We start from the raw sequence: 21,673 nt of genomic DNA, 5'->3' as shown, positions 1-21,673 counted from the left end.
GATGACATCCGTAAACCGGGTGTACATGTCTTCGATGGACTCACTTGGTTTCATTCGGAAAAGTTTGTAAGAGTGCACAAGGATGTTGATTTTGGACTCTTTCACTCGGCTAGTGCCTTCATGAGTGACTTCAAGAGTTCTCCAAATATCAAAAGCCGAATTATAAATTCTAACATGATTAAATTCATTTTTGTCTAGTGCACAAAACAAGGCATTCATAGCCTTTGCATTTAAGGCAAAAACCTTCTTCTCCGATTCATTCCATTCGCTCATCGGAAGAGAAGATTTTTAAATCCGTTTTCAACAATAGTCCAAAGCTCGAAATCCATGGAAATGAGGAAGATCCTTATACGAGTCTTCCAATAAGTATAATCCGACCCATTAAACAAGGGTGGACGTGTGATAGAATGACCCTCATGAATGCCGGAGTAAGCCATCTCTCTTGGGCATCAAACCAAATATGAGAGTGAGCCTAGCTCTGATACCAATTGTTAGGATCGGAGCGGCACTAAGAGGGGGGGGTGAATTAGTGCAGCGGTAAAGTGTGATAAACTTTTGACGATTTAAACACTTTCGAAAACTTCGTACGATAAAAGTAACATTTTCGTTTGAAACCGTTTCGATTACGTTTTAACTTGAAGAGATAAGTAAGACGGAGACAAAGAAGTAGAGCATTAAAGTGCAAATGGTTTGCAGTAATGTAAATGACAATAAGTAAATGCAAACCAGAGATCACGCCGATTTTACAGTGGTTCGGTTAAATGACCTACATCCACTTGCGAGGCCCCTCTTCAATGAGGCTCCCACCTTCCACTAGCAAATCTCTTGAAGGGGAAGGGTAAATACCCCTCTTACAACTTTTTATAAGCGGTTCACTCTCTTACAGATTTTCAGCAAGAAAGAAGGAGGTGAACACTAGCAAATTGAAAACAAGACTAGCAAAGACTTTTCTAAGACCTTTCTCTCAAATAATTGCTGCTCAAAAAGTTGTAATCTCAGTTGAGATTTGAGGGGTATTTATAGGCCTCAAGAGGATTCAAATTTGGGCTCCAAAATTTGAATTCTCTTTGGGTTCCCGATGCTGGCGGTGCCACCGCCTGTCAGTGGTGGTGCCACTCCCTGTCACAGTCAGACATTGACAGTGCTGGGCGGTGCCACTGCCTAGCCAGGCGGTGCCACCGCCAGACCCTTCGGTTCACTTGTTGGGCTTCAAATTTAGCCCAAACCAAGTCTAATTTTGGGCCCAGTTGGCCCATAACCAGGATATAGGATTATCTCTTAATCCTAATCCTAATTACAAGTGAACTAATAACAAAAAAAATATCCTAAGCAAGTTTTCAACCGCGAACGTCAAGTCTTGTTCCGGCGAGCTTTCCGACGAATCTTCTTCCGACGGACTCCCAGCAAGCTCCCGAACTTGTGATGACTTTAACGAGTAGCCGAGCCTTCTCGGTGATCTCCGTGAACCTCCGACGATCTCTTCGGCGAACTTCCAAAAATTCCAACAGGTTCCTGATTTCTTCTCGGTTGGTTCCGGCAGCATCTCCGACGATTCTTCAAACTCTTAAACGTCCATCGAACTTGACTCCGGTATTCTTGCTTTGTGTTTTCTGGTTATCATAGTTAATCCTGCACACTTAACTCAATAATATGGATTAGATCAATTAACCTATCAATTGATTTTATCATCAAAATCCGAGATTCAACAGTCCTTACATAGGCCCAACTGGCTCCTAATTGGGTTGGCCCAAATCCAATCCCAATTACGTGCTAACTATGAATTCTACGACATTTCTTAAGCTAAACAAGTCCGTAAGTCTAGTTTCTTCCAGCGAGCTTCCGACGAACTTCCGACGATCTCTCGGCAATGTTCCAACGGACTCCCAGCAAGCTCTTGGACTTTACGATAATCTTCTTGGTGAGTTCCGATGAGCTTCTTTAGCAAGCTCCGGGACTTCTCGGTCAATTCCGATAGAACTTCCGACGAACGTCCGGACTTCCGACGAACTCTCGAACTCCTAATGAAATGGCGTTCTTGACTCCGGGACTTCATTTTGCTTTATGCCTTATTATCATAGTTAATCATGCACATGTAAAAATACACTTCGACCTAGACAATTATTACTAACATAAATCATGTTGTCCGGTATGTCATTGGTCCATCAACGCTTCGTCCGATTCTTCGGCGCATCGTCCTCTCTTGCGGCCTATTGCCCAATCGGCCAGTTGACTCTATAACTCCGATATCCTTGGCGCAAGATCTACTCTTCTTGGATCGATGCCTGAATCCATGGCCCGAAGTCTTCTGTAAATACGTTGACCGATCCTTCGACTCAACGTCTAATCTTCTAACATGTTCCACAGGCCCAACATGATTCTTCTTGCTTTAATTGTCTCATCATGACTGAAGCATCCTATGTTACTAAAAATGCAGATCAAATCATAAACACTTATTAATTAATTTTATCATAAAAATATAAGATTCAATAATGTGGACACTAATTAGATTTCGGTCTGTAATGGACCATTTGGACCCTTTGTTGTGTGACCGTTCAGAGCTTGTAAAGTCTATTTGTAATTTGCATTAGCTATGAAGTGTTTACTGAAATGATTACTTGTGAATCCAAGTGAGACGCTTTCTCTAACCCGTTTTCTCTTTTGTAAATCCTAAGAGACCATAGGAGGTTTCGGAGAGACTGACCTTTGCGGACGGATACGCAAGGATGTCGCACGACTTAGGAAAATCCAGCTAAGTTTGACATCTTGGCACCACGTGCCCTGCCTCTCTATGCTCTACCATTAAGAAGATGAAGCACTTGTTGTCGAGCAAGGGGCGATAGGGGAGACGGAGAACCGAAATTCGAATATGAGAACTACCAATGGTGGTAACTGGAACACCAACGAAAGTGGGGAATAACAACTAAGGGAGAATAGAGTGGCTGCTGCCACCACTACTACTATTGTTGCTAAGGTCTATGATGACGATGAGCCGCTGCTACTTTTGTCGAAGCCCAACTAAGGAAGAGGTATGCGATTCAATCCTATACCAGAAGTAGCCAACGAGAATAAGGATAAGGAAGTTTACAATGATGACGAGGAGACCGAGGACGTGGAACAAGAGGACGAGTTCTATGGGCTCCTTACGATCCCTCGCACTTGATATGCTAGCCTTACTGATGAAGGAGTCCTTCGTCAGCCAATATCGAGGTCTAGGGTTGGTGGCATCATTGTGAGCGTGATACCGTATGTAGCCTTGCTCTCGGAAGAGTAAAGATACTGAAGCTACATAGTGGCTCTCAAGGTGAAAGCATCACTGATAAGATCCTTCGCCCCTCTTTGTGCCCCAATTGATCTAGTGATAATGTTAGATGTGATTTAAAGCATGATAGGAGAGAAGCTTTGGATGCTGAAGTGTGTAATGCGGTTAGTGATTTCTTCTTTGGGCCTAACTCTCCATTGTGGTCTTCTTAGTCGCCGTAGGTATTAAGAGGCTCCTCTATGTACGATAGATGTTGAGACAAAGCTAGTGCGCCACTTGTCAGATTGCATAAAGGCTCATTTTGAAAGAAATTAATTAAATAATCGATCCACATTTTAAAATCCATCTATTATTATTTTTTTAAACTTAAATTACAGGATCGTAGTTTATTGTGAATCACTATTGACTCTAATATCTTCAAATGTCATTTCATTGTCACATATCTATATTTATATACCTTTCGACGATGATATATATATATATATATATATATATATATATATATATATATATATATATATAAGATATAATTAATAATAATATTACAACAACATGATAAAATTACTTGGATCATAGATTATCCAACATGTGAGTCTCTTCACCTATACACAATCAGTTAGACTCTTTCTTATATTAGCTCATCCATCCATATAGAATTGTCCACATCATTTGTTAAATCTCATAAATATAATAATAATATCGGAACAGTACTCCTCTCTATATAAGCGTTTGGGATTATTATCAAGAAATTCAAAATCTTTATCAACGTTCATCACGACTATTTCAAGTCCAGTACTAAAGTCTATAATAAGAGTTCTATTGTCCAAGTCAAATAACCACGTGAGATAAAGTCGCTCAAAAGTCGCTCATGTAGACATATTCTAGCATATGTTAGCCATTGATTTGTCCATTTGATGGATGACCACTAAATCCTAATCCCAAACATATAATGGTCCACACCCAATTGAGATAAGATTGGGCCCACAATGGCTCAGTTAGACTTCATGGACTAAGCCCATGTTCTTGCAAAACTGAGTCCAATTAAGTCGGAGGATGGTTTGTTTTGCAAAATTACCCATGTATTAGCTCCTAACCTTTTCATAAATTTTCTTGATAAATCTCTTTTTTTTTTTTTTTTTTTCTATCCATGTAAAAGAGCATGCCATGGTATCAAATGATAGAAGTAACAGCATACTATTTAGAGTCTCCTTCTTATTATTTATAATATTTTAAAATTAATAAAATTAAAATTTTTTATTCATAACCATTTTAATATTATTTGGATTAATACAATTAGATATGGTATCTTCTGGACTATTAAAAAATATATATGAGCCTAAAAATATTAATTTATTAAATAAATATTAAAATAATTTCTTATCTTATTTTTTTTTAATCTTTAGTTCATCTCATTTCATCATCTATCTTTTTATTATTTTATATTATATATCAGGAAAGAAGAAGAAAAAGGAGAAAAAAATAAAAAAATGGGTTGTAGATAATAAGTAAAAAAGATTATTAGAATTAAAAGAAAAAAGGAGAAAAAAAGAAAGAAAATGGGTTGTCGATAATAAGTAAAAAAGTTTATTAGAATTAATTATAAATTATATATACGTGTCTATTTACAAAAATAAAAATAAAAATATCTAAAGTTCTGAGATTATAAAGAACAAGAAGGGGTTACAAATAGTAATTACCATCCCAAACCATGCATCACCAGCTATGTAATAAAAGGGAAAAGTTTTACTTCTGTTAATTTTTAATAAAGATATACATAAATAAATGAATAATATTTTTGGTCAAATATGAGATTTTTGGTCAAATATGAGATTTAGTTGATGTTTACGGACTAAAGTGTAATAAAACCCTCAATATAATAATTTTCTGCGTCTACCGAATGGAGCTTTGGGGGTTTTCCGGCGGCGAATGCATCGCGTTCTCTCCCCGCTTCGCGTCCAAACCCACGCCTCGCGCCGCCGCCTCGCCCACTTCCTCCCGCCTCCGGAGCGCGTTCTCTCCGATCCCCGCCTTGGCTTCGTCTGCGAAGAGCTCCGGTCCCTCGACCACCTCCCCGCTACGCCACCCCGACGACAGGAGGAATCGTCGACACCAGCACGGGGGAGGAGTGTAGGTGGGGTGGTTGAGGTGTCGCACCCGTGGCCGGAATGGGTCCAGCTGATGGAACACCTGCTGAGGAAGGGCTACTTGGACCGCTCTGCCTTGCGGGTGGGTGATGCATCTTCATCGTCTTCTTTGAGTGCTTCCAAGGATTCCAATCTTATCCGGACGGCATGCCTCAATTTTGCACGAGACCGGTTTTATATCATCAGGCAAGAGCTCATTTTTTTGCCTCCTCCTTGTCTTTTGGTTCGTGTGCTACTCAATTGAACATGAAAGGAAGGAACCTTTTTGAAATATTTGTCTTTTCCTTTTCGCATGCCTAGAGTCAATTTGAGTGCATCGTTTGTATGATTGCCTGAAACCAACTGGACTTCCTAGAAAATAAATGTGACTAGTAGCACCACAATCATGTCTTTCAAGATCATTTAAAAAGTATCGTAGGTTTCTTCTAGCATATTGTTTTGTTCTTGTCACAGTTATGAGCCTGCAATGTTTGGCGCATTTGCAAACTTAAATCTTTAACTCTATATAGGGAGTTTTTAGGCAACTACTTGGAGAATTCATCTGTTCGCTGATCTATGTCTTGTCATATATGTTTACATATTATATCATAAGATCGAACACGTCTAGGTGTATGCAATATTTTTCACAGTTCCAAGTAAGTTGCAGCATGTGGCAAAAACCACAGCTAGAAACTATTAAAAAGACTGCACTGAATTTTAGGTCCAACATTATTTCTTGCATAAAAGTAGGATAAGAAACTCTTTAAATGTATAGGAGAGTGATAGTTGCAAGAGCACTTCGGTGAGAATGGGACAGTATCCTTCCAACCCCTTTCTACCTTTTATGGACAGGCTATTAGCTATTTTTGTTGGTGGTGTAATCATATTTAAAAGATTATTGTCAAAGAAGATCAAGGAAAACAAGATCGATATTTGAATTCTTTGATAGCTCATCATCAATGTTTTGAACTTTTGTTCAAAACAAAGACACAAATTTGTTTGGAGAAGAAAATTTTATTCTGATTATAGAAGTCAACAAGGACTAGAAATTGGTTGGTGATTGCAAAGGGGGACAAAAAGGTTACTAAGAATATTAATCTGCAGTAAAAAATGATGATTTTTTGTGAGGGGAAGATCAAGAACTGGATGGTTTATGAACAGAGACTAGTAACGGAGACAATTAAGTAAAATTAGTGAGTATGAACCCATCGAACCATCAAAAATCAGAGTAGAGGGAACAGTTTAAGCAGACAATAAGAATGAAATATTATCATACATAAACACCAAAAGGGAGCATAAGAGTATTATTAAGATCAGCCGAACTTTTAGCTGAAACTCCACTGGCATTTAATTCAAAAATGCCGACATAATTCAGGTTAGGAGTCGAAGGAACAATTCATACAATGTTCTGAGGAAACAAATTAACACCCATTATATGTACTAGCATCTAGACAAAAATAACAGGAATACTTTGATCCAATCATGTAGAAACCACTTTAATGTTACAATTATGACCTAAAACGACTAAACTAAAGTTCCAGCATGATCCGAATAAAAGCATATTTTATATTCATTGATTGAATATCATAATATGTCATAGTTTATTTTTCTTCTTGTAATTACCTGATAATATTTCTGATTGTATTGCTTGTGTGATGACATGATTATTTAAATTTTATCCAATGGATACATTATCCATGTATTACATATGAATTTATCATGCCCTAAAAAAATTACTGTAACAAATTGACATGTATTATAAATAAATCAATATTATGTATATGGAAACTAATCAACTTTCAATAAGTTAACTATAGGGCTTATATTTCATTGGGATATCAAGGATGGTAAACCTTTGGTTTGGCAAAGGGATGGCATTGAAGCCTACCAAGGCAGAGGCGATGGGGTAGTATTAGTGGTAATGGGTAGTAGCCTTGTTGAGGAAATTAAAGAGAAAATATATCATTCGATGATTTTAAAGGAAAGCATAAATATCATAATGTAAAAAATGTACCAATGGGTAATAAACCCATGACCCGGCACGTGAGATAACATTTAAAGGTCACCAAATATATTATCCATAGTGTGGGGTTTGATTCCATTGGGTTTAGTACGTACCGAAGTGACTTATTATATCTTTTTGAAAAGAATACTAGTATATAATATATAATATAACTATCAGATACAAAAGTAAAATAAAAGAAAGATACATTATCATATGAATACAAGCACATGATTAACGTGACTTTTATGAGTTGTTTCTTATTTTTATACTTATTGATTTGACTATGTGAAATGTATGTGTTATTCTGTTATTGATGTGTTATAAGTACTTTAATGTGTATAATATATTTTAAATTGTGCTTACACATCCTACGAGAGAGGTTTGATCACTTATTGAATATTTTTTAAAATGCTCACCCCTTTTCCTATCTCCATAGGTAACTTATAACATCCCTCATTTTTGAAACTTTTGTAAAAGTTTGTTTGTAATGTAGGGACCTAAATATAAATCTTAGAAATTGGATATGATTTGTGAAAGATTCAAATTAAGTTTAAAAAAAAATGGAGGACATGTGTCACTAGCTAACCTAAGGATGGTACCACCTATGTTTGTTCTATGAATGACACATAAGCTTCTTTTATGCATGCTTGCCACCTTGCAATCTTTATATTAGCCAAACCTAATGCAACTAGAGGAGAAACTAAAGGAGAACTTAACAAAGGAACTGCAACCAGCATAGACTTGAGAAGAGAAGGGAAGAGGAATTAAATTGAAGAAGAAGAAGCTTTGCTTTGGCTTGAGGTTTTGCATCAATTCCCCGTATTTGGCAATCGTATTTTTTTAAGGCAAGTGTTCTAATCCTTTCCTATAGTAATCTTGATCTCTGATTTCATCTTAATTTTAAAAAAATTGGAAGATTTTATCTTCATACATGATATTTCTGTCATTTGGGAATAAAATTGTGAATCTGAAATTTTTCGAGATTTGACCTTTCTTCATTGTTCTAGCCATAACTTTCTGCATCGATTTTTGATTTAGGAAAATCCAAATTCATCTAAAAATAGATTTACAGATCTTTCTTTTGATACTAAGATTGATAAATTTGGAGTTTAATTACCTATCCAAAATGTTATTTCAACTGATCTTATAAAATCTATAAACCAGAGACTGTTGGTTTTGACCTTCCAGTACTCTCTTGCTTATAACTCTTTGTTGGAAACTCTGATTTATACAAAACATAATTTATCAGAAATTAGACGCATAAATCTTTCTGTGCATTTCAGATTTGAAAGATTTGGAGTATAAATGCCTATTGAAACATCTCTTCTAATCAACTCTATGAATTATGCAAAACAGAGATAATATTCTCTGACTTTTGGTTACTAAACTGTTTATAACTCCTTGTTCAAAACTCCAATTCATTCAAAATTTGATTTATCAAAAACTAGATTAATACATCTTAACACCTAATTTGTGCAAATTAGAGCATAATTGGTTATCCAAATAATTCATGCATTGTGCCTCTCAAATTTTGTCGGAATCGAGCTTTGGTCGATTTCACTTATTCTTGTTTCATTTATTTGAAAATTGATTTATGCTAAAATCCTTACTTCAGTTGAGCTTTACATTATTGTTTTGAAATCCTGTATACTCTTGTCCTTTAATTATTTGCATATCTGAATCTATTATGTAATGTTTATATTTGTATCATAATATTTCGTATAGGCACATACATTCCGTTGTTCTGCATATCTTTCCGATATGTGCCAATTTTATTGTTCAAAATGCCCTTTTGTACTTTGGTGTTTGTGGGATTATATGGACCTTTGCTAAAAATGGTAAAGGGTATATGCTTAGAGCCCGCGATGCTCTGTCGACCCCCTCTGGCTTCATCTTGACGTGGATCGATGACGCTCCCAAATGTGGGAGATTATGTTTGGAATCCCACTTTGCTTTCTATGTGTTTGATATGATATCCAGAGCTTTAGTTATATGCTTCTATGTGTGCTTTAGATAAGAAAGGAATGTATGCAACGTCAAATGCGATGTTTGAGCTTTTGTTTAATTTATTATTGATATGCTCCGAAATATTGCATATGTCATTGATATGTTCCGAAACATTTCATACGCCATTGATATACTCCGAAATGTTGCATACGCTATTGATATGCTCTGAAATGTTTAATATGCTATTGATATGCTCCGAAACATTTCATGCGCCATTGATATGCTCCGAAATGTTTCATATACTATTGATATGTTTCGAAACATTTCATACGTTATTGATATACTCTAAAATATTTCGTATGCCATTGATATGTTCGGAAACATTTCATATGCCATTGATATGCTCCAAAATGTTTCATATGCCATTAATATGCTTTGAAACATTTTCCTTTGTCGTTGATTTGCTCCGAAATGTTTAATATGCTATTGATATGGTTCGTTACATATCATACGCCATTGATATGTCCCGATGCTCCTTACGTCATTGATATGCTTCAATTAGTCTTTACAACTTTGTTATGAACAAAACATGCTTCGAATGAAATGACATTATAATTCGGCATCCGTTGAGTAGTTATCTATGAACTCTTGTATCCCTGCTTTGTATTTGATACCTCATTTGTTTGAAACTGTCATCTTTCGCCATGGATATGTTAGTTGCTTGTTGAGCTTTATATGCTCACTTCGTTGCTTTATAAAATTTTCAGGATAGCCCATCGCTCGCTAAAATGTTTAAATTGGGCTGAGGCAGTGGAAAGCTAAAAGATTTTGGGGTAAACTTTAGTGGATGATATGTTTTTGTTGTATAAATACATTTGGTGTTTAATGAAATGTTGATGGTAAATATGAACTTATGAGTTTTGTAAAAATTTAAAGGACCTCTCATGTTTAGGATTTTGGAGTGTTAAGTTTAATTTATGTAATGATATGAACATGTGATAAATATTGGTTTGTGATTATATAGAATCCCATACTTGTGGATTTATGAGGTGGTTATTGTCTTGGTGAGTTGGTTTCAGATTTTATGATTCATCGAGTGATGTGGTATATGATTTTAAACTGCATAGGTTTTATGAATTATGAAATTATGAATGTGAATGACTTGAATGTTTTCTCAATGTCCTCAAATGTGAGTTTGGATCCTGGATTATTGTTGAATTATAATATTATTGATTTTAAGATAGATTCACACCTTTGAAATGTGAAAATTCGGTGGGGGGGGGGGGGGGGTGGGGGCGGGGGTGGTATCAGAGTATGATTTGAGGATTACTAAGATATTTGATATGTTTGATTTGCAAAATATATTGAGGTCTAGTAAACTATAGTGATCGGTGAAAAATTACTTTGTTCTCTTTTAGTAATCTATAATGTCGAGGATATTTAGTCCTCTTGCTTCATCTTCTTTTGAGTAATTGAGTGAGATGAAAGTGTTGATCGAGGACATTAAATTAGAATGGATTAGGAATGAGATAATTTAAGGAGCTTCTTCCTCCTAGTTTTAGTGGTGAGCCTGATCCAATGATAGCAGAATGATGAATGATGCGGATAGAGAAAATATTTGATGTCCTAAATTGTTCTAATGATCATAAAGTTTCTCTTGCTGCCTTTATGTTGGAAGGAGAGGTTGAGCATTGGTGGAGAACGATGAAAGGGATTTATGAAGTCAAACACGAGCCAATCATATAAAAAGTATTTGTAGAAAAGTTCAACGATAAATATTTCCCAGTTTACATTATAGAGTAGAAAGAATTGGAGTTCTTGAATCTTATCTAAGGGAAATTTGACGGTAGCAAAGTATAAATCTAAATTCATTGAACTCTCCAGATTTGCCACTCATATAACTGATGATGAAACTAGAAAAGCAAAGAAATTTGAAAGGGGCTTAAGGCCAACAATAAGAAGTCGGATATCAGCCTTAAAATTCCAAGCATATGCTGATGTGGTAGAAGGGGCTTTGATAATGAAAGAGACTTAGAGGAAATTCAGGAAATCAGGGGTAAGAAACATACAGACAAGTTTATCAGTAAAAGTAAGAGAGGGAATGAATCTGAAACAAGAAACAAGAGGGTTAAGACATTTGGATTTGAGAAAGAACAGCCATTGTAGAGGACTCAATCATGTGCAAGATGCGGGTTAAATCATGAAACAAGTCAATGTTTTTGGGTAATTGGAGCCTGTTTTGCTTGCGGGAAGTTGGATCATAAAATAAAAAATTACGCTCTAAAGAAGAAGAAAAAGCCACTACCTCTTAGACCATCAGCCCATGCTAGAGTATATGCTATCACTGAATAAGATTCCAAAGTTTCTAAATCAGTGGTCGAAGGTACTATTAATGTTTCTGATAAAATACAAAAAGTTTTGTTTGATCCTAGTTCCAACTTACCTTTTGTTTCACAATATTTTGCATATTACTTGGGCATTCAACTTAGACCACTAGATTATATGTTATATATAACTACTGTCGTTGGGGATTCTTTGACTACAAACTTGGTTTATCCATCTTGTTTGATTTCTATTAGAGAACACGAACTCCTTGCTGACTTGATTCTCCTAGAGATATAGGGTTTTGATATTATATTTGGCATGAATTGGCTATCTTCCTATTATGCTAGTATTGATTACAAGCAGTTGAATCTGGCGATAAAAAAAAGAAGAGAAGTATCCCCTACCTAGAATGAATGATTTGTTGGATCAATTGCAAGGTGCATAAGTATTCTCCAACATTGATTTGAGGTCAGGTTATTATCAATTAAAGATCAAGAAGGAGGATATCCTACAAACAACTTTTAGAACTTGATATGGTCACTACGAATTTTTAGTAATGCTTTTTGGTTTGAATAGTGCCCCTATTCTCACTATTCCAAGTGGTAACGCGGGATTTGTAGGTTATATTGATGCTTCATGAAAGGGCCTTGGATGTGTTTCGATGCAAAAAGGGGAAAGTGATTGCTTATGCTTCTAAACAACTAAAGAGTTATGAACTGAATTATCCAACTTATGATTTGGAATTGGCAGCAATTATTTTTGCTCTAAAGATTTGGAGGCATTACTTGAATGGGCAGACATTTAAAGTCTTTACTGATCATAAAAGTTTAAAGTATATTTTTACTCAGGAAGAGTTAAACATGAGGCAACAGAGATAAATAGAACTTCTAAAGGATTATGATTGTACCATCTGTTATCACCCGGGTAAAGCCAATGTTGGTAGCTGATGCACTTAGTATAAAATCTACAAGTTTTATGGCCAGACTGGTTGTGAAACAATGGAAGTTATTAGAAGAAAATTTTGATTTGAATGTTATAAGGAAAGGGCAAGACTCAATGATGTTGATGACCTCTATCCAGGTGCAATCTTGATCTCATCTTTTCATCAAAGTTAGAGGACTAAAATTTTCTTTTAAAGAGTGGAGAGTGTAATATCTCATTTTTGAAAATTTTGTAAGGGCTTGTTTGTAATGTAGAGACCTAAATATAAATTTTAGCAATTGAATATGATTCGTAAAAAATTCATATTAAGTTTTAAAAAAAAATGAAGGTCATGTGTCACTAGCTAACCTATGGATGATGCCACCTATGTTTGTCCTATGGATGACACATAAGCTTCTTTCATGCATGCTTGTCACCTTGCAATCCTTATATTAGCCAAACCTAATGTAACAAGAGGAGAAACTAAAGGAGAACTTAACAAAAGAGTTGCAACCAGAGTAGGCTTGAAAAGAGAAGGGAAGATGAATTAAATTGAAGAAGAAGCTTTGCTTTAGCTTGAGGTTTTGCATCAATTCTTCATATTTGAGAATCGTATTTTTCTAAGACAAATGTTCTAACCCTTTCTTATAGTAATCTTGATCTCTGATTTCATCTTAATTCTGAAAAATTTGGAAGATTTTGGCGTCGTACATGATATTTCTGTCGTTTGGGAATAAAATTATGAATCTGAAATTTTTTGAGATTTGACCTTTCTTCATTGTTTTAGTTATAACTTTCTGCATCGATTTTTTATTTAGGAAAATCCAAATTCATCTGAAAATAGACTCACAGATTTTTCTTTTGATACTAAGATTGATAAATTTAGAGTCTAATTATCTATCCAAACTATTATTTCAACCGACCTTATAAAATCTGTAAAGCAGAGACTGTTGGTTCTGACCTTTCAGTACTCTCTTGCTTATAACTCTTTGTTGGAAATTTTGATTTATGCAAAACATGATTTATAAAAGTTTAGACTCATAAATCTTTCTGTGCATATCAGATTTGAAAGATTTGAAGTATAAATACTTATTGAAACATTTCTTCTAATCAACCCTATGAATTCTGCAAAACAGAGATAATATTCTTAGACCTTTGGTTACTAAACTGTTTATAACTCCTTGTTTGAAACTTCAATTTATACAAAATTTGATTTATCAAAAACTAGATTGATACATCTTTCGAATTACACCTAATTTTTGCAAATTGGAGCATAATTGATTATCCAAATAATTCATGTAATGTGCCTCTCAAATTTTGTCCGAATCGAGCTTTGGTCGATTTCACTTTTTCTTGTTTCATCTCTTTGGAAATTGATTTCTGCTAAAATCCTTACTTCAGTTGAACTTTACATTATTGCTTTGAAATCCTGTATACTCTTGTCATTCAATTATTTGCATACCTAAATCTATTATGTAAAGTTTATGTTTTTATCGCAATGTTTCATATAGGCACATACATTCTGTTGTTCCACATGTGTTTCCGATATGTGCCAATTTTATTGTTCAAAATGCCCATTTGTACTTAGGTGTTTGTGGGATTATATGAACTTTTGCCAGAAATGGTAAAGGGATTATCTGGACATTTGCTAGAAATGGTAAATGGTATATGCTTAGAGCCCACGATGCTCTGCTGGCCCTCTTTGGCTTCATCCAAACGTGGATGGATGACACTCTCAGATATGGGAGATTATGTTTGAAATCCCACTCAGTGATTTCAATAGGCGCTCGGGCGCTCGGGCAAGGCGAGGCGAGGCCCGAGCGCCTCGCTTCAACGAGGCGCCGCCTAGGCGCTCGCCCGAGCCCAGGCGCCGGGCGCTTCGGGCGAGCGCCCGGGTTAAACCAGGCGACCGAACCAGTGTTTTACGTCTGGTTCGGTCTCCAGTGCTTTAGTTGGCTCAATCGAACCAACTAAATCACCGATAGGCTCCCTCTCACGATTTCTCCGACTTCCCCAACCCTAACACTCGCGATTTTGCTGTCGAGATTTCTTCTCCGTTGTCGTTGCTCTCTGCTGCCACTACCACTGTCGCTACTCGCCACTGCCACAATCGTTGCTCATCGTTGTTGTCGCCGCTTGCCGCTCGTAGCTCCCGCTCCCACTTCCACACCCGTTGCCGCTCGTAGCTCTCGCTCACGCTATCGCTCGCCGCTCTCGCTCCCGCTGTCGTTGCCTTAGTAGCCTCGGTCTTCTCACACTCTTCTCACTATACTGTTAACAGTATATTAACAGTTAACTGTATACTAATAATAGTATTTTTATTTATTAGATTAATAATATATTATTTTGATTTTAATATTATTAATTTTTATTTATTTAAAATTATTGTTAGGTTTCAGAATAAATGGCAAGTGTACAAAGCAACTCAATAGATTTGATGTAAAATTTTATTATTTTAATTTTTGAGACTTTTTATTAATATGACATTGTGATTTTGTATTCGATTTTCTTAATTTAATAGCATATTTTTTATTTAAATAATTATATTAATTATATTATATATTTTTATATTTTAGCGCCTCGTTTCGCTCGGGCGAGCGCTTGGGCAAGCGCCTAGCGCCTCGGGCGTTTTTGGACCTTGGTGCCTTTTGGCGCCTAGCGCTTTTTAAATCACTGATCCCACTTCGCCTTTTATGTGTTTGATATGATATCTAGAGCTTGGGTTATATGCTTCTATTTGTGCTTTGGATAAGAAAGAAATGTATGCAATGTTAAATGATATGTTTGAGCTTTTGCTTCATTTGTTATTGATATACTCCGAAATATTGCATATGCCATTAATATATTCTGAAACATGTCATACGTCATTGATATACTCCAAAATGTTTCATACGCCATTGATATGCTCCGAAATGTTTCATATGCCATTGATATGCTCTGAAATATTTCATGCACCATTAATATGCTCCGAAATGTTTCATGTGCCATTGATATGTTATGAAACATTTCATACACCATTGATATGCTTTAAAATATTTCGTATGCCATTGGTATGTTTGGAAACATTTCATACACCATTGATATGCTCCGAAATATTTCTCCGAAATATTTCATATGCCATTGATATGCTTTGAAACATTTTCCTTTCGCTCTTGATATACTCCGAAATGTTTCATATGCTATTGATATGCTCCGTAATATATCATACGCCATTGATATACCCCGAAATGCTCCTTATGTTATTGATATGCTTCAATTAGTCTTTACTCCATTGTTATGAATAAAACATGTTTTGAATAAAATGACATTGTAATTCTTCATTCATTGAGCGGTTATCTATGAACTCTTGTATCCCTGCCTTGTATTTGGTACCTTATTTGTTTGAAATTGTCCTCTTTCGCCCTGGATATGTTAGTCGCTTGCTAAGCTTTATATGCTCACTCCGTTGTTATATAAATTTTTCAGGATAGTTTGTCGCTCGCTAGAATGTTTAAATTGAGCTGAGGTAGTGGAAAGCTAGAAAATTTTGGGGCAAACCTTTAGTGGATGACATGTGTCAAAGAGGATTTTATAACAAGGTCCATTGAAAATATTGATGTTAGAAAAAAATGACTCAGGAATATGAAATAGATATTTTCATGATATTATAATCCTTTGTTTATTATTGTACCATGTTAATCCTTAAAATATAGTGATTAATATTATTTTAGTTATATTGTGTAAGCTTTTGCTTAGGTAACTATGTGTTAGATTGGGTTTCAGAAAAAAAAAAAAAAAACTAGTCTAGCTCGCTGTCGTCGGTGGATCATCATTTCCTTTGTTTTGGTGGTGTGATAAATATTTACTCGGGTTTATGCGCCTTGGCCCATGACGTGCAGGCGAGATTTTAATGCTCTGGTTAGTTCTACATTAAAAGTGAATGATGCATACTGTTGATGTGATGCACATTTTATTGACAACTGCAAATTTCTGAAACTTTTGTCAGTTAAAAATATTGAAACATTGTCAGTGAATATCCCAGTATCGATAATTATTATTGACATTTATTGACATATGGATTTGATGCAGATATTTGTCCAGGAGGGACATTCATATAATTGGACAATGTGGATGTCCCAGCATAGACAGAAAAGTTGTCAACTCGGGAAAACGTTTGAGGGCTTATGTGGGAATTCAGGAAGGAGATGTAAGCGCTGAAAATGTTTCTTAGAGTTCAAAACTGTTCTATAAATAGAAATAAATGGGGGCGAAGGAATACTAGGACTTCTTTCATAATTATCCATTATTTTCTTATGCTCTATAGGTTTGTAGCTCATGCAGTCTGCGGGTTAGTTGCGAGAGAGCATATGTTAAGGCACGTGAAGATGAAGTAGGAAGAACTGTTGATGTGATGCGCATTTTATTGACTTATGGACTTGATATTATAACTGGATCAGTGGAGAACTCAGCTTGCCTGAACAAGACTATTAAAGAATCAGTTAAGAAACTTTTGAATGAGATGGTGGAATTTAGTTCCAAGGAACTTGACGTGAATAGTCTTACCTTGACCTCTAAAAGGCCTCTACATAGGCAGAGCAAAGCAAACGGGCATCAACTTTTTAAGGGCCAACTTTCTGTTCCTACAAAGCAGGGGGATTGGATCTGTCCCAAGTATCCTCCTGACATATGTTGGATTTAGAAAGAGTTCACTTTTTTTGGTGTTAATTTTTAATGCAATATGTTTTTCTCATTGCAAGATGCAACTTTCTGAACTTTGCTAAGAACATCACATGCTTGCGTTGCAATGGACAATTCCAAGAGAGATTTAAAATGCTACAACTGCAAGAGGAACACGGACATCTTCCTCTTAAGAAAGGAGATTGGATATGCCAGAAGTTTGTTTTCTGATATCTCAACCTTGATTAAAAATTAGATTATGATTCTCTTCTAGTTTTATGTTATTTTTTAATGTAATTTCAGGTGCAACTTCTTGAACTTTGCCAAAAATACTGAATGTCTGCAGTGCCATGAGAAGCCACATAATCGGCAGCTTAATCCTGGGGAATGGGAATGCATCTCGTAGGGTCATCTATCCTTTACCAATATTTTATTTTTTTAATAGTGATGATTTCCTTTTGTGCTTTTGAATTGTGATACTGACGACCATTCGTCTTTGAGAATGAGATGAATGTTGTTGCTACTCAAGCTTCTTGCACAAGTCCTTGTTTATGACCAATACTATTGAATCACTTCTCTTTTTCTTTACAGGTGTAACTACATTAATTTTCGAAAGAACAGTGTGTGTTTGAGATGTGACTGGAAGCGACCAAAAGCAATAAACAATGGTGACTTTGTTAGATCAGAGCATGGCAGTCAAGTAGATAGGAAGAGTTATAGTTTCTCATTTGTTAGAGACAGTGACATTGATGCAAAGAAGGTAGTGACACAGAAGGAAGACTCAGATTTTTGGAGATCCAGTGAGGACGAATGCAGTGATTATGGTGACAATAGATTTAATTCGTGGAAAGGGTTTAATAATTTTCCCATAATAGGAGGTAGAACTGCAGTTTCTCAAGATGCTACCGTGAGGCAGAGGTGGAAGGAAAAAATGTCTAGAAGGCATCGAGACCCTTCAGGGGAGTGTGTGGAGGAAAGTGATCATGACGTGCCATCAGCGGCTCCTAGTAGCGACATGGATCTGGACAACTGTAGCAGTGAGGATGACACAGCTGAGTGGTTTGGCAGTGGAAAATTGAGTCATAGATTCCACAAATCCTCTAGATAATCTTTTATTGTTAAACTTGTTTATTTGTTTGTTAGATTAGATTGCAGGATAGGAAGAACTTATTGAGAAAAAAGAATGTCATCTATGTGCTATGAGATTGATCGGTATCCTTGATTATGACAAATATAATCCAACATGATAAATATTGTATACAATTGAATGGTGGGCTTTTTGATGGATAATCTTTTATTGTTAAACTTGTTTGTTTGTTATTAGATTAGATTGCAGGATAGGAAGAACTTATTGAGAAAAAAGAATGCCATCTATGTGCTATGAGATTGATCGGTATCATTGATTATGACAAATATAATCCAACATGATAAATATTGTATACAATTGAATGGTGGACTTTTTGATGGATAATCTTTTATTGTTAAACTTGTTTGTTTATTTGTTATTAGATTAGATTGCAGGATAAGAAGAACCTATTGAGAAAAAAGAATGTAATCTATGTGCTCTGAGATTGATCGGTATCATTGATTATGACAAATATAATGCAATATGATAAATATTGTATACAATTGAATGGTGGATATTTTGATCAGTATGCATCAAGAGTGAATACTTATTGATATTGATATGAACTATCAAGTTGATCATAATTCTGCCAAAGATCTTTTAACTATTCATGGAGGATCAATAACAAAAGTTAAAGCTAAAATGATGAAAAAAGTTTTAACTTGTTTATTGGAAGATATTTGAAAGGAGCAGTTGGTCAAGACTCAATCAAGGTATAGGTTTTATGGATGCAAGAAGAGCTTAAAATGGTCAACGTGATTCAAATAAGTTCAAATCATGAAGAGAAAGTCTAAATTTGAGAGAAGGATAAATTTTAAGCCTATTTTGAGGAATAAAGGTCATTCAATCATATTGGACAATATTAGGAATTGTGAGTTTATTTATGAATAATTATCCAAATCAATTTAAGGTAGATTCATGATTGATCTATATTCATGAATTAGGAATATGAATGTCATTTAATGTATTTAATGGATTTATTTCCTTTGAATTTGGCCTTTGTACTATATAAACAAGGTTGACTCTCTTTCTAAGGAAGCAATTGAGAAGTATATTCAACTTTTAACACTGGTTAGTATTTTTTTTTTAAGTTCTTGCATGAACTTCGAAACTTATCAAGTTTTTCTGCTTGTGGCATTCAAAACCCAAGAATATTTGCTTTTTCTTTCAACTTATCAAACTTCTTATTTTGTATTGTTTTAAGGGAATTAAAGTACTGTTCTAATTACTTCATCAAATTTTTATTGATAAAGTGATTAGAATAGTTTTCCTAACTTCAATATTAAATGATCTGTCTTATTTCAATTTGTTGGAGGGGGTTAATTTGCATTTCATATGTATCATAGCTCTTTAACTATCGGGGTGTATGGTTGCTAAGTTGATGATTTCCATCATTTGGTACCAAAGCTTGGCTTGAGGTTTGCGTATCGATTTAGTTTTTATCTTTTATATTTCTTTTTTCTCTTCTACTTCTTCTTCTTGCACCATATCTATAATTGATGTTCTTCCTTCATATTCATTGTTGTACTTCTTGTGTCTATAATTCTTCTTTTTATTTTCATACTTTATAGTATAAAAAAAAAAAATCAAACGTAAAAAAAGGGAGGGAAAATCTAAGGTAAAATAAAGAGAAAGAGATCAGAATTGATTTTTTCTTTTTTTTGCGGATTCAAGGAATTCTTGTAAATTATAAAATTTTATCTTTGTTCATTTGAATTCTTGTTTTGATTTAGAAATCTTTCTTAATTTCATAAAAAATTTCTTTGTTCAATTGATATTTGAATTCTAATCTTTGCTTATGATTGAATTGTATTACACACACCTTTCAATTGGCCTACCTTTTGCTTGCTTTTAAACATACCCAATTTCACTACCTTTGAATTGCCATAATATGAATTATTTGTTTAGGTACCTTAGTTAATATAAGAACTTAAAGAACAAAACAAGAGATGTAAAAGGCAAGAGTAGTGAACATGTCTAGTATGAAACATGTGAGGGAGTGTTGGTGAAAAGCCAAAAATTGTTTAGTAGTGAAAAGCCAAAAATTGTGTGAAACATGTGAGGGAGTGTTGGTGAAACATGTCTAGTAGTGAAAAGCCAAAAATTGTGTGAAACACAGTGGAGTGAATCCAATCTAGTGTGAAACATGTGAGGGAGTGTTGGTGAGGCTATTCTAAGTTTGCTTTTCAGGTTGTAAACATGTCTAAAGATTCAAAAATCTTCGTACGATAAAAACCCGTTTTGTAAAGATGCTTAAATTGAAAGCGTACGGAAGAGTATAGCAAGTAAGGAAGTTTGCAGTTAAAGTAAATTGTTCAAAAGAAATGTAAACCGAGTTTATAGTGGTTCGGTCGCCGTGACCTACATCCACTCCCGATTAATCTTTAGTCGAGGCCACCGGCATCCACTAACGGTCTTCCTTCAATGGGCGAAGACCAACTACCCTTTTACATCCCTCTTCTTCCTTTTACAGGTTTAGGAGGCAACATTTATAAGGATACACTCCTCTCTAAACAGAATTCTAAACTTAGAACTTAGAGGAGGGGATTTCTTAAGTAATTACTACAGCGTTTTCTAACTTTTAAACTCTCTGTGCTTGTGTATGTTAACTAGGGATGAGAGGGGTATTTATAAGCCTCAAGTTGATTTAAACTTGGAGCTTAAAAAGTCTCATCCCGGGTTTCCTAGGTCCTAGTGGTACCACCGCTTGTGCTAGCGGTACCATTGCTAGTACTTTTTGACACTAGGCAGTACTACTACTTGACAGGGGTGGTATCATCGCCTGGCACCTTGTAACTGGGCAGTACCATCGCCTGACAGTCTCACGGAGATTGTGTTTGGGCAGTACCATCGCCTAGACTAGTGGTACCACTGCCTGATATAGTTTCCGAGACTGTGCCACGACGGTTCCACTTGTTGGGTCACTATTTGGACATTTCATTTGGCCTAACACAGCCCATACATGGGCCCAACTGGCCCCTAATTTGGTTGGCCAAATTTCAATCCCAATTATGTGCTAACTACGAATTCTAAGGCATACACTAAGCTAAATAAGTTCGGTTTCTTCCGGCGAGCTTCCGGCGAACTTCCTACGATCTCTCAACAATGTTCCAGCGGACTCTCGGCGAACTCCTAGACTTCACGACGATCTTCTTGACGAGTTCCGACGAGCTTCTTTGGCAAGCTCCTAGACTTCTCGGTTAATTTCGATAGAACTTCTGATGAATGTTTGGACTTCCGATGAACTCTCGAACTCCCAATGAAATTTCGTTCTTGACTCCGGGACTTCATTTTGCTTTATGCCTTGATCA

At 35.6% G+C, this 21,673-nt stretch overlaps 1 protein-coding gene across 1 annotated transcript; it reads left to right on the top strand.

Annotated features, from left to right (window-relative positions):
- Window positions 1–5,145: 5,145 nt before the first annotated feature.
- LOC135626222 (uncharacterized) lies at window positions 5,146–18,526 on the top strand. The gene is made up of 6 exons (XM_065131382.1): window positions 5,146–5,589; window positions 16,649–16,766; window positions 16,884–17,230; window positions 17,317–17,454; window positions 17,540–17,638; window positions 17,828–18,526. Exons 1-6 carry the CDS (start codon window positions 5,186–5,188, stop codon window positions 18,342–18,344), a joined length of 1,623 nt encoding a protein of 540 aa, XP_064987454.1. The 5' UTR covers window positions 5,146–5,185; the 3' UTR covers window positions 18,345–18,526.
- Window positions 18,527–21,673: the final 3,147 nt, after the last annotated feature.

This window comes from Musa acuminata, chromosome BXJ2-11 (genome assembly GCF_036884655.1).
Source record: "Musa acuminata AAA Group cultivar baxijiao chromosome BXJ2-11, Cavendish_Baxijiao_AAA, whole genome shotgun sequence".
In the NCBI taxonomy this organism is placed as follows: domain Eukaryota; kingdom Viridiplantae; phylum Streptophyta; class Magnoliopsida; order Zingiberales; family Musaceae; genus Musa; species Musa acuminata.
Note: the sequence above shows the minus strand (reverse complement) of the source record. Positions and strands in the feature narration are given on the sequence as shown.